The sequence below is a fragment of the Microtus ochrogaster genome, chromosome 7 (assembly GCF_000317375.1).
Source record: "Microtus ochrogaster isolate Prairie Vole_2 chromosome 7, MicOch1.0, whole genome shotgun sequence".
In the NCBI taxonomy this organism is placed as follows: Eukaryota; Metazoa; Chordata; class Mammalia; order Rodentia; family Cricetidae; genus Microtus; species Microtus ochrogaster.
Genome location: NC_022014.1, coordinates 57620657 through 57634788, shown reverse-complemented (window position 1 = coordinate 57634788; position 14132 = coordinate 57620657). Strand labels below are relative to the sequence as shown.

The following is a 14132-nucleotide window of genomic DNA, read 5'->3' as shown; positions in this document are numbered from 1 at the left end:
CCTCTCCTCTCCCCACCTCATGTTCCTCCTTGTAGTATGTGTTTAGTCCTGCTGGACACAGCCAGCCTCCAGCCAGGGTTCCTGGCACACTAGCTACTCTGTTTCTATCAGTCCAAACCATTTTACTGGCCACCCATTTTACAGGTGAGGAAACTAAGGTCAAGGCCACGTCAAGGTCTCATCCTGATGCCACTGGTCAGGGTGACAGAGCCAGCTGTGCTGAATCAGAGAGGGTAGCTCATTTTTAAAGCCAGTCTCTGGCAGTTCTCTGAGCCTGTGATCCAAGCAACTGGGAGGCTGAAACAAGGGGACTGCCGTGAGCCATAACCAGCCTGGGCTTATCTACAGAGTGAGTTCTGTGCCAAGCTGGGCTACAAAGCAAGACCCTGTCTCAGGGAAGGATGAAGACAGAGGAGGGGAAAAAAGAGAAGGAGAAGGATGGAAGAAGGAATAGTAAGGAAGAAAGGGAGACAGAATGTTTTTGGTTTGGTTTGGGTTTTTTATGTGTGTGTGCGGGGGGGGGGGGGACGGTATTTTGTTTTGTTTAATCAAACTTCTACTGTTCAAGTCCCGAGGAACGCAGGCTGTACATGAGCAATTGAAATAGTCAATCAGCCACCAAAATACTGTAACCATTTTGTGTCAAAGTTACAAGGCTAAGGTGTGACTTCTCAGGATCCTTCCACCCTGTCCTCTATAAGGACGGAGCCAATCCCATATCAGGTGCTGACTTCACTTTCTGCTGAGCTATTTTATTTATTTTGGGTTTTGGACTGGTTTTTGTTCCAAGTATCAGAGTAGGCTGGACAGAGTAATGAAAGGCTTCAAAAAATTTTTAAAAAAAGCATGGTTCCAAATTAATATGGGCAACCCTTCCCTTCTGGTTCTTTTAAGATGCCAGTTATGTGGGGGATGGGACTTCATGTCTCCTCAGACACTGGCTCTTCCTGTATTTGATTGGTTGAGATTAATAATAGAATTTCTTTTAAAAAAAATCACCTTTTCAGGGTCTCAGATGCCCTGGGGTATGAATTTATAGCTTTTTTGTTTAAATCCTCAATATTTGAGCTATCACTTAAAGAGAATGCATTTAATCTTAACTTGGAAACAGCATAAAAAAATTCTGGCATCTAATTAAATATAAATGTACAGTCAACTAATGTATACACATGTCATTGACTTGCTGTCTAACCCTGTGTTCTAGTGCCCTGGTCATTGAAAAACAGCAGCATAGACAGTGGCGAAGCCGAAGTTGGCCGACGGGTGACGCAGGAAGTCCCACCTGGGGTGTTTTGGAGGTCACAGATCCACATCAGTCAGCCCCAGTTCTTGAAGTTCAACATCTCCCTGGGGAAGGATGCCCTCTTCGGTGTCTACATCAGGAGAGGACTGCCACCGTCTCACGCACAGGTACGGCCACACTTGACAGGATGGAGTGAATAACGCATGCATGTGTATCGCTTCATACCTGCTAAAACGCCCTGTCACTAACGCACAGACAATGACCAGAACTGACAAGGGTCTGAAGACATTGGAGCCCTTGTATATCCCCAGCAGGCAACAAAATAGCTCAGCCTCTATAGAGTCAAGCTGAGCAGTTATTGAGAAAGACAATTGTAGAATTGCCAGAAGACTGGGAATTTTCTCTTCTATGCATATGTACGCTCAGAAGCCAAACGTTCTGTCCCGTGAAGAACACTAACGCTTCACAGCAGCATTATTCATAACCAAAAAGTGAAAAGCAGCCCGAGTGTCCAAATGATGGCATGGCTCTACGATGGACTATTACTCAGACATAAAGAGGAATAGAGGGTTGGGATTTGATAGAGCATGCATGGGCACGCTCTGCTAAATGAAGGAAGTCAGGTACAAAAGGCCTGTAGTGTACAGTTTTAGCTATAAACTATCTGGACTAGGCAAATCCATAGATGCAGAAGGGAGGTGAGCAGATGCCAGGGAATGCCACCGAATTTTATTTATTTTTTAACATCCTGACTACAGCCTCCCCTCACTCCCTTCCGTCCACCCCCTCCCAATTCACCCTTCCTCCGTAATGGCTCAGAAAGGAGCAGGCCTCCCATTGGCTTCAGCGAGTGTGGCATGTCAAGCTGCCATAGACCAAGCACCTCGCCCTGTGTTCAGGCTGGGCAAGGAAATCTAGCATGAGTAGGTTCCCGAGAGACCATCAAGGCACAGGGGACAGCTCCCGCTCCCATCGCCCTGAGAGTCCCACATATAGACCAAGCTACATAAATGTCACATGTGTAGAGGGTTTAGGTCAGTCCCATGCCGTCCCTGTTTTCTACAATCCTTCCTCCCTCTCCTCAGCTAGACTCCCCAAGTACAGCCCATTGTTTGGCCATGGGGAATCTACCTCCACCAGTCACTGGATGAAGACTCTCTGATATCAGACAATAGGGTAGTCACAGGAAATGGCCAGTTCAGGCTATTGTAGCCACTGCTACCAGGAGTCTTAGCTGGCGCCAACCTTGTAGACTCGCAGAATGTAGACTTGCATCAGACTTCTACCCGACTCCACAAATACCCCCTTTCCAGTCATCTCTCAGCACTGTTCCCCTCCACCCACCCCCTAACCGAATCCCTCAAGTTCCCATGCCCACCCACCCCAAGTTCCCCCAGGAGATCTCCTCTACTTTCCCTTCCCAGGGATCTTAGTGTATTCTCCCTTGGGTCCTCCTTGTTACCTAGCTTCTCTGGGTCTCTGGATTGCAGCATGGCTATCCTTTGCTTTACAGCCAATATCCAGTTAGGAGTGAGTGCACACCATGTTTCTCTTTTTGGGTCTGGGTTACCTCACTCAGGATGATTTTGTTTTTCTAGTGGGGATTGATTTCTACCAGGAGTATAACTTCTTCCAGGGGTGATGGAACTACTTTGGAACTAGCTGAGGTGGTGACATAACAGTGAATGAGCTAAGACCACTGGGATTCTTTTTAAAGTTAAGTTTATGTTGCATGAATTATTGTTTTTAAAGATGTGCCGCCTTACTAATGTCTAGCCTACTTTGATTGGCCTAGAAGTTAACCTCAGGGTGCCTTATATTGGAAAGACACTTCACTGAAGTCACACCAGGTAGAAGACCATTTTGTGTGGGAAGAGTGACGTATGGAACTGGCATCCAGTGACGTTTCTCTGTGATACCCCTAATGGAGCTCCTGGGGAAACCCTTGGCAAAGTAAAAGGGAGATTCTCGCCAGAGTTAGGAATAAGGAAAGTAGACTTTATTATGGAACTCATATCTATCACCCTGTGGCTTCCTGGTATAGATTTCACTATGCATACCATTTGGGCTGAATTAACACCTACTTGCTTGAGTTTCTTCTCCAGCAAGAATTATATGCTCTGAGAAAAGCCAAGTTTTCCCTGCCTCGTTTGCCCTCAAATCTAGCAAAAATATATGTATATATAAAGTACCTTAGGAAGCATACTGTGGAGGGAAAGCACCCAGATGTCCAGTCAAAGCTGGCTTTGAAATGTGCTGGAAAGATATTCATCTAGAAAATTCTATCAGAAGAAATTAAGGCTTTAAAATCATTGGCAAATAGGAAGCAGTCAGGCCACCATAGCCTTGTCTTTAGCTCAGAGCAGACATCGCTAATCAATGACAGCACTTTTCCTCACTGAGCCCAGTACACAAATACCTCCCTGCACAACTCTCAAGGCAGCCACTACCAATCGACCAGAGCTGGCTCTCGAGATGAAAGTTATTTGCAATCCCATCTTTATAGCCTGCAATGATCGATATAAGGACTCTAAGGGCGATTTCATTTTGAGCAGGGAGGGCTATGTAGGTTTTTATTACCATACATAGTGCATGCTATTGGGACCAATATGTAAAGTGGTCATCAATGAGTCCTCCATCCATCCAGAAAAAATATTTATTGGGCTAGGCACAGATTATCCAGAGATGACTGAACACTGTCCCTGACCAAGCAGACAGCTGCTCTCCGAAGAGATCCTCATCCAGGGAAGGAGGAATTCAGCTGAAAGGAGTTCCCGGGGCAGTTCCAGAGCTTCTGGCCAGACAGCAGGATGCCACTCTGGGAAGTTACACAGATTGTTAGGTGGTCAGCTTGCCCTTCAGGCTCCACTGGTCCTGCTGTAGCAGTAATGAAGGATTTACAGTGGCGAAATCTGCTTGTTGGCATGATTTGGGAATGGATGGCTGTGCCTCTGGGCACAACTGAGCACAACTTCCCTCTCAGCTCCTCAGCTGCCAGGAGCCACGCTAAGGAAAATGGGGCCGCCTCAACGTTGTCCCCTGGCTCTGTTGTTCCCTTTGCCTTGCAAGCTCTGGATACCAGAGCCTGGGAAAGTTGTGCTTACAGCAAGCGACTATGACAGCCCTGTAACTGAGTGATAACAGACAGCAGCTGACAGACAAACTCCACTCCGTTTCCCTGCCGTTCTGACATTCAGGACTCCAGCCCTCGACGACAATGTCTTTTCCTCTTTTGTGGCTACACCGCACTGTCCATCTCCTGCCAAGCTCGTGATTGTTCTAGCAATCGTCCTCTGAAAAAAAACACCCACTCCAGGGACAGCCCCAGCATATGCTTCAAGGGAAGGGAAATGAATAGCAAGGAGCTGATATGACCTGGGATTTCAGTCCAACTGCCAGTGTAAGAACGGAGGGTGTGTTGAGGGGTCAGGTAAGCATAGCACAGCAGAGATGCCTGGAAATGCACAAGACAGGTACACTATCAGAGCACTGCTTTAAGGGGGGGGGGGGCGGGGGGGAAATGTTCCGAGCACATTCTTACATCCACTCCCTGTCATTACATGCATTCATGTCCATTTGATGAGGCACATTTCCTAGAGGAGATGGTGCCGAGCTCTTTGCAGGGACAGGTGACTAACACACGTCTCAAGCTATTATAGAATTTCTCATTTCTATTGGCATATCCTATCAAGGAACATAAGTTCTATGGGGATTGGCGGCCTAGCCAAGGTGACTCATTTGAGCTGGAGAAAGAGAAAGAAAGGGAGGGGAAAGGGGATGAAATTCCATTGACTGTGTTGCATGAAATGGCTATGTTTAAATTTTATAGAGGATCTTGCTCTGACCAAGAGACTACAAGTTTAGTACCCTTGTCCAAGGATATTAAATACAGACGGGATTCCCTTTTTTTTTTTTTAATCTGCTTAAACTTCCCAAGATTCGGAGTCAGTCTCAGCTGACTCTCTCTCAAACTGACTTTTTCCAGAAGATACAAAAGCAACACAGCATAGGCGAGGAAGTTCTGCAGTTAGACCAAGAGCTTCGGGGTGGAGGCGTGCCAGCCACGCCATCACCGGGTGGTCGGGAATGAATGCCGTGGCTCATCTTAGCTTTGCTTTCTCTCTTACCTGTGTCACCCATCCCACAACATGGTGGCAGTTATGTAACAATAGACAGAACAACAAAGGGAAGATGTGGAAAGTCTTGGTAAACTAAAGCCCCAAAGAGAGATAGCATGTATTTCACTGGACTTCAGCATTGGCAACCGAGATGGGAAAGCATGTGAAAAGCCCTGGGTTCAACCCCCAATACAATCCTCTCCAAACCTGTGTGTGTGTGTGTGTGTGTGTGTGTGTGTGTGTGTGTGTGTGTGTGTAGTAAAACCACTAATACAAACAAGTAATTATTCAAATATGGGGTTTAAAAATAAAATTAATTACTTCATTATTTTCTTCTTAATGAAGAACAAGCTATGTTTTCATTGCCGAAAATTTCAAGAAACCAAAAAGGAGAAAGTAAAAATACTCATAATTTGAAGTAGTCCCCTTTGGCTAAATGTTTATATATGTTTGCTCTAGCAAAGCGTATCCATGGCAGTTTAAAAAAAAAAAAAAAGAAAGAAAGAAAAAAAAAAGCCTGACAGTCCAGTGGCTTGAAATAGCAAATGCCGCTTCTTGCTTAGTCTGGCGATCAGTGATTCTCCATCAGGGGAGATGGTGACCTGCCCCGACTCCCTTCACAGAGAGGGACATTGGCAACACTTGTGGTCATCACAGCTCAGAGAAGATCGCTACACATCCCTGAGCAGAGGCCAAAGCTACTGTTGAAATCCCCTCCTCAGGGCTGCCTTCGATTGCCCACAGCACAGTACCCCCAAAGGAATTATCTTAGCTGCAGACATTAGCACCAAAGTTCTGATCCCTGCATCGTGTGTTCATCTCCAGTTAATGACGACTGTTTGGTGCCATCTTCTGATTCGAGGACCCAGACCTACAAAGTCTCTGTTACCAGGCACATGCCAGCTCCCCATGGCAAGGGAAGGGGAGATGGGAATGTGGCACCCATTCCTAAAGAATCCTGTGACACATGAAATATAAGTTCCTAGTCTTATTGCCTGTAACAAGTCACACCCTACTTCAGAGGGACAGTCAGTGATGGTCCCAGAAGAAAAGGTCCAGAAATATGAATGAAAAGCCATAGTGACTTTTCCTCACAGTGTGAAGACAGTCCTAGTGGCTGGTCTGAGTTTGCTCCTAAAATAAACCCTTATGAATTGCATTTACCATGCTAGATTCTCCTGAGAGCATACACCATGCCTATACAGGGCAGCACTGTGTCAGTGACTAATTCATTGACTTGCACCCCTGCATAAATTAGTTCTTGCCATTTCTCAAGCATCGTCAGTTAGAAAGGATGGTATCTTTGTGCTTGAGATGTTGCATTTTTGACACCCTACACTGCATTTTAAAAAAAAGCAGTGAAGAAAATAAGTCAGTCTTAACGTACCAACTCAAATTCTTAGGGGGATGGTGTGTGTACACTCGAAGTTGGCTGGTTTCTTGCCAAATATTTGAAATCCTACAAACTGTGTCAGATTTGCTGAACCTTGGTTCTTGGAACAAAACAGGCCAGGCTGAGGAAGGAAAACGATCATGTGACCAGGCTTCTGGGCTAGGCATCAGAGGAAATCTCAGATTGGAGTCTGTTGCTGCAAGTCCGGAACTCGGGTGGTTAAGGCAGCGAGCAAGTTTGCTTGACAGTTCATCACTGATTGCCGCTGATATGTCAAGCCAAGGAAAACCCTTTGCGAGAACAAGTCAATAATCGGCAAATTAGGTACATGATTAACCTGAGACAACAAGATGCAGTTACCGCTTGGGAGCCCTGCCGAGACTTCACCTTCTCCACAGTCCTGTTTAGCAAATATTAAAAATGCCTACTTCATCACTCAGACTGATGGAGCCAGGAGCCCAGTGACTTCCAGCAGCAACTTGAACATGCATTCAGAGGCTTGATTGCCAGAAGGTACCAGGCATGGAGCAGCGCGGGAAGATGGAAGCGGAGCCTGCAGCTCCTCATTTACACTGAGATGCCTCTATGGCAGAAACTAAACAGTCCACGGATTGCACACAAGACCAATAGAAGAGAACTGCTCAAGAGACCACAAGCCACCTCGTGATCATACTGGATAAATGCAAATATGGAAGATTGATCATGTGTAAATTCAGATCAAAGGAGTGAGCTGAGCAAACATTCCTTTTTGTCCTCACCCACAGAATCCTCCTAATGCCTTTTTTAAAAAGCAAATTTGTGAGTGGCCATCAGTGGTATTAGCTTTTCTTGCCTCCCGCCCATCCTGATCTGTCTCACAGCCTTGTTGGGAAAGAGACTCTCTTTTTTCTTATCCCCTACTTTGTTGCCCTGCTAAAAAGGCTTGGCCATAGCTCCATAGCTTCAAGCCGAGGTAGGACTCTAGGATACTGGAGCTACTGGTTATCTCAACCGTCTGGCTATATCACTTTGCCACTACTTGTCTGCCTTCTGTGAGCCCAGGTACCAGTCAGCTGGGCTCTGCTGGGCCTGTTCCTTGAGTGAAGCAGGGTAGAGGTAATACCAGGGCTTACTGTCAGCCTTCTAGGGCATCTCTGAGCATTTTTCAGAAGCCCCCAAGGTGTTCATATCCATCGTGAGGTAGGCACGTTTTCACAGTCATGCGTGCTATAGAGATCTTGTGGAATCCATTCCTTTATTTCCCTGAAGTTCTGAAGGTGCTTTAGGAAAAGACTTTTTCAAGACACCCGCAGTGGTAAACTGGTACCATCCTGATTGCCGCCACAGTTGGAAACACTCTGCCCCAGTGGTTAGGAAAAAATCGGCAAAGGATGCTTGAATTCAGTAGGAGAGCTGGTGTGGGAGCAATTCACCAGCAAACCCCGAACCTTAGTTAGCTTTCTTTTCTGTGTGAGAGCTTGAATGTGACTGGTCCCCATAATCCCATAACCCCATAATCTCATAGGGAGAGGCATTATTCAGAAGTGTGGCTTTGTTGGAGTGGATATGATCTTGTTGGAGGAAGTGTGTCACTGTGGGGGCAGGCTTTGAGGTTTCATATACTCGGGATACCACCAAGTGTATCAGTCCATTTCCTGTTGCGTGTAAGATGTAGAACATTGGACTGTCTCTCCAGCACCCTGCTTGCCTGCATGTGACCTTGCTTCCTGCTAGATGGACTGAACCTCTGAACTGGAAGCAAGCAACCACTAATTAAATGTTTCCTTTAGAATAGTTGTCGTGGTCATGGTGTCTCTTCACAGCAGTAGAAACCTGACTAACACACTGTGATAAAACACTATGACCAAAAGCAGCTTGCGTAGGAAGGGGTTAGTTTGGCTTTACATCTTAGTCACAGTCCGCCACGAGAGAAGTCAGAAAAGGAACTCAAGGCAGGAACTGAAGCAGAGGCTAAGGAAAAGCCCTGTTTGCTGGGTTGGTCCCCTTAACTTGCTCATTACACTTTTTTCTAGCACCCAAGCCAGCAGCCCAGGGATAGCACTCCAATAAGCTGGGCCTTCTGCTTCAATCATTCATCAAGAAAATGCTCTATAGATTGGCAATCTGTTAGAGGCATTTTTAACTTCCTAGATAACTCTGACTTGTGTCAAGTTGACAAAAAGAAAAACAAAAAGATACACTGCATGTTTTTCGAACCATGATGCTGGGTTTCACGGAACTCAGAGACAGAGAATGCTGAGAGGAGGGTCAGAGGGTATCGCTGTGTCTGGTGATCAGCCCCAAAAGAATCCTGGAGGTTTGGGAAGTCAAGAATTTGTCACTTTTCTAAGCAAAGGGCCTTTATCGTCTAATAAAAATCTTTCTAAGAACCCCAGGTATAAAACATAAAAGTGACAGTTTTATTTGCATACAGTTTATGGTTCCAAATCCATACATGCTATTATAATAGTAATGTCTGTGGATTCATGTTCATCTATATGTCGTGTCATCTTCAGTATCTGTGGGGACTGGTCCCAGCCCACCAACATCCTAGGATGCTCACTTCCCTTTTATATAATGGCATAGTATTTGTGTGAAATCTATGTACATTCTTCCATCCACTTTAAACCCTCTCTGGGTGACTTATATTCCCCAACCCAGTGCCAGTGCTGGCTAAACAGTTTTTATGCCGTATTGCTTAGGCAACAGCAGCAAGGGGGAAAATACCCTTATTTACTCCAGATGTAATTTTTCATAAATATTTTAGTCAGCTGTTGGCTTAACCCATGAATATGAAACTCATGAATTTAGAAGAATGTATGGAAATAAACTCATGAAGGTTCATTCCTTCTAAGAAACATATAGATTAGAACTGAAATTTGGATTTTTGAAATACATATTTTTATGTATACTAGATCATATATTATATATAACACAGAGATTAAAAAGAAAAATGTTAATTCCTTAAGATTTACTCATTTCAATTGGTGGAAATGGATATTTGTTAGTATATTCCTTATAGCCTCTTCATTTTTGTAGTCTCTCTTTAAGAGAAGTAAGGCTGTGACACCATTGGGCCTGCTTTCAGTGACTCAAGCCTGGGTAAGAGTCTGGTGGTACCTGTAATCTCAGTCAGCCTCGAGATGCAATTGATTTATATACTTTGTTTTCTTTGCACACTTTTGACCAAAAAAAAATCATAATGAATATACTTCCGTGGCTGTGAATAGAAGCAGAGCTTTCTTTAATCATTTCCCTTACAGGCTGTGGATGCTCTTCAATTAAATTGATCCTCAAGCTTGAAAGCGAAGTGAGGGGAAATAATTATTTCAAGGTTAAATCATTTAAAATGTCTAACAAATTCTCACAGCCCTCACCTTAGTTATAAAAGGAGGCGCGTCTCACTCAAGCTTTAAACTCGATAGTCTTTGGTCTGCTTTGTTTTTTTCTAATCTCACTGGTCTTGGTAGCAAAAGTTTGAAATTCTCGAGCTTGGGAGGCTGAGGCAGGGAACCATGAGTTCAAGGCCAACTGAGCTCTAATGCAAGACCAAAAGAAAATTTTTCATTCTCAGACGTGTGGTGTTCATTTGGAATTCCACTCCTGGTTTACATGGTGACCCAAGCAGGTGCCTCGGCTCTCCCTGCATTTGCTTGAACAAGCGCCTCCACTGTGGCCGCCTGTATGAATTTATCCAAGCAGACACTCATCAGCCTGCGATCAGAGGGAGCCTCGTGCTCGTCTTTAGCTCTAATAAGTGACAGTTGCAGAAGTTCAAATCAGCGTTCAAAGATGTTAAGACTTTGTTCTGAGTGCTCAGATATTAAGGGCCTTTCAAATGACCACCAAAGGACGTCTAGGTAAAGATGCTTTTTTAAACATTTATCTGCTCGCATAAATATATTCTACAGACATACACACACACACACACTTTGCACTAGTAACTGCCCACTGACGGTAATCGTGGCTGGTGTTATTATTGAGGGCTTTAGCATCCCTCAGACTAATTGCTTCATATGAATTAACTTAGTTTATCCTTACAACAGGTCTATTAGTAGCACCCCCATTTGACAGATGGACGCACAGGGGTAGTGTGGGGTCACGGAGTTGCTTTGTGCCAGACACGAAGGTCAGGCACCTTCCTTTCTGGCACTCAGTCATTCCTAAGAGCGTCTCCGGGATGTAAGCCTCGTTGTTACAAAGCAAAATTACAACTCCTGTCAAAACCAGGAATTTCATTAAGTCGATGAAGGCGGCACCAGAGAAGGCAGCACTCAGGGTGCCCCAGTGCTTACAGAAGGCTCTGTGCTTAAGGGTACAGCCTGAGAAGCAAGGGGCAAATTGGCAAACTCATCATGGTTACTTCAAGGAGGACAATGAAGAAAACAAAAAGAGATCCTGGAGAAACTGGATGGAAGCATCCACTTTTGCTACCAAAAAAAAATGTCCTTTTTGGTTGTGTTGGGCCAACCAGCTGGAAAGCTGAAAGGCTGCTTCCTGTGCTTCATCTACTCTGAGATGCAGGTCACGCCCATCTCTTGACAGCTCTGAAAACAGGATGTGTTTGGCGATCGATGAGGCTGAGATGGAGTGAAATATTTGGTGTCACATTTGTGTGTGTGTGTGTGTGTGCGCATGTGTGTGCAAACTGAGTATTCATACAAACAACCACTAGATATTTGCAAATATACCCAAATTTTCATAACTATAAGAAAAATATATATTATTTAATTAGAGTTTCTTTTTGCAAGGTAAAATCCTAAATTACACACTTTCTCATGTATTAAAATGCATTTGTTCAAGTGACCTCTCACTCACTCATCCCAAGTATCTTCAGACAACTAGACGCTGCTATCTAAATCACGTTAGTGTGGGGCTGCATCGTAATTTTTAAGATGTTAAAATATATATTTTTGAAATCGTGTTTAAAGGAGCATCCTATGGAATACTTGTGCAGCTGGTCGAGACACAGAGAATGGGAATCCACAGTATAGTCCAATACAGGCCAATTACAGCTTCTAGCACTTCCAGGCTGTGTGACCTTGGGCAACTCATTGGCATCTCTGTGCTTAAGGATCCCTCACCTGTAAAATGGGCATGGAACAATGATGTGCTTATGGCAATGTGGTGAGATACTGGCGAGAAAGCCTTCATCAGATGCCTAGAGTTGTCCTGGCACAGGAATGGAAGTAAGCCACTCTCAGGCGTTTCAAAACTCCCACATAGATTCCACCCGCCTCTTTGGACAGTGGTTTGACTTGTGTTTTCCTTATTATGGTGCTGGTAGGAAAAATAGAAAATGCTGGCATTTTAATGCAGGCTCTGATGTTCATTCCTCTTTTCTGTTCACACATTTTAATCACTGCTTTTAAAATGTGGGGTTGAAGACAGAAGATATGGTTCAGCAGTTAAGAGTACTTACTGCTCTTGCAGAGGGCCTGAGTTTGGTTTCCAATAACCATACTGGGCAGCTCTCAACCAGTTAGGACTCCAGCTCCAGGGGATATAGTGCCCCCTTCTGGACTTCTGAAGGTTCTGCGCTCACATGCACACACCCATACACAGACACACACATAAATTTTTTTAAAGTCTTTCTAATGATATATATATATAATTTTTCATTAGAAAAGCTTATATATATAAATATAAATACAAAACTCATATATGTGTGTGTGTATGTGTGTGTGTGTGTGTGTGTGTGTGTGTGTGTGTGTGTGTGTGTGTGATCAGAGCCTTGAGATGGCTCAGTGCGTACAGGTACTTGCCTGCCAATAAGCCTGATATCCTGAGTTTTATCCCAGGTGTTTATGTGACAAGAGAAAACTGCCTCCCAGAAGGTCTCCTCTGACCTCAACATGCCATGACAGATCTGTGCCCCTTGAACTAAATAAATACATGTAACATTAAAAAAAAAAACTCTACTTACTGATAGTGAGGGGAAATCTTTCCAAATCTGAGTATTCTTTATAAAATCTTTTTAAATGACTTAAAATTAGTCTAGACTTTTTTTTTAAAAAAGTTAACCAATCCTCCTTTTTAGTAAGCAATCATTTAGTAAGTAATCATTCTTCAGTAAGCACCTTTGAGATCCATGTGCACGGACTTTTTAACCATTCCCCTGCCATGAATTGCTTGGGTGGGAATGCCGCTCAGAGAGCTCACAGTCTGTCAAGCCTTTAAGAGCAGAATCCTTAAGAGTGGAGGCACCAAGTGCTGCCAGGAGCCATCCTGACATGGCCCCAAAAGAAAGTCTTTGTTCTCTCTCCTTGGTGATAGATTTGATAGATTTTTTTTTTTCGTGAGACCCTCCTATTGATCTTGGGAGGGCAAGGAGCCAAATGTGACATTTTTGATGAAGAATTAGCTGCAGACAATTAGATAGAAAAGTGCCATAAATAAGAAACTGTGTCAGTAGGGCACTGAGCAGTAGAATGAGCACACCCCTGGCCTTGGGGTACAGCGACCTTCATGCATCTTCAAAAGGGCTTGAGTTGCTCGTAGGTTTCACTGACTTTGACCCCAAGGCTGTCTGGGTTATTGAGTCTTCCGCGTAGTGTCTTCAACTCTGCTCATGGACTAGATAAAAATGCTACATAGTGAGGACTTTGCCCTGTGGGAGAATGAAGTCTAAAATCTGCCCTGCCGCAGGCTACAAGCTCAGCAAATGTTTGGGGGATGTCTACATTGCAGATATGGGAAGAAAAAACATCACCTCTACCGTAAGGGGACACGGTCTTGGCAAGCTAAAAAATGACAGTGTTGGGACATCTCAGTTGAGATGGCTCAGGAGGCCAAGTGTTCCCTACACAAGCTGGAAGATAGGATTTTGGATCCCGGCACTTACATAAAGAAAAAAAAAAAAACTCCAGCATGGGTATAGGGGTGAAAACAGGTAAACCCAGGGACTCGTCCAACCAGCCAGTCTAGCTGAAATGGCAAGTCAGATGTTCAGTAAAACTCTGTCTGAGAAGTTAAGGTGTGCATGTGTGCACACACACACAGAGAAATTACAGTGCCATTCGTGGTTTTATGTGAACTGTCCTGTGTTGAAGCTCTGGTCCCCAGGGACTAGCTCTGTTGGGAGGTGGTCAGACTATAGGAGGGCGAAATTAATTAGTGGATTAATCCTTGATAAGTTGATTGTAGCATGAGTTCCTGATAGAGCAGGTTATTTGTTGGTGAAGCCTAGTTTGAAGAAGTAGGATACCGGGGCCTTTGAAGGATGATCTTGTCCCTGCCCCTTCCTGTCTTAGCATACCGCTTTGCTCCACATGGCCATGCTGCCCCTGCCTTGCCACAGGCCTCAAAGCAATGGAGCCAGCTCGTATGGACTAAAACATTTGAAAGTGTGAGTCAAAGTAAACCTTCTCTCCCTTGGTTGACTTTCTGAAATATTTTG

At 44.4% G+C, this 14132-nt stretch overlaps 1 protein-coding gene across 11 annotated transcripts in view; it reads left to right on the top strand.

Moving 5' to 3' along the window:
• Positions 1-14132, top strand: part of Tenm2 (teneurin transmembrane protein 2) — a 1251952-nt gene that overhangs the window by 1047018 nt on the left and 190802 nt on the right. For all 11 annotated transcript variants that reach the window (XM_026780485.1, XM_026780490.1, XM_026780489.1 and 8 more), the window contains one exon: positions 1205-1410. In XM_026780485.1, coding sequence (XP_026636286.1) covers positions 1205-1410 — 206 coding nt within the window. The remainder of the gene's footprint in view (positions 1-1204; positions 1411-14132) is intronic.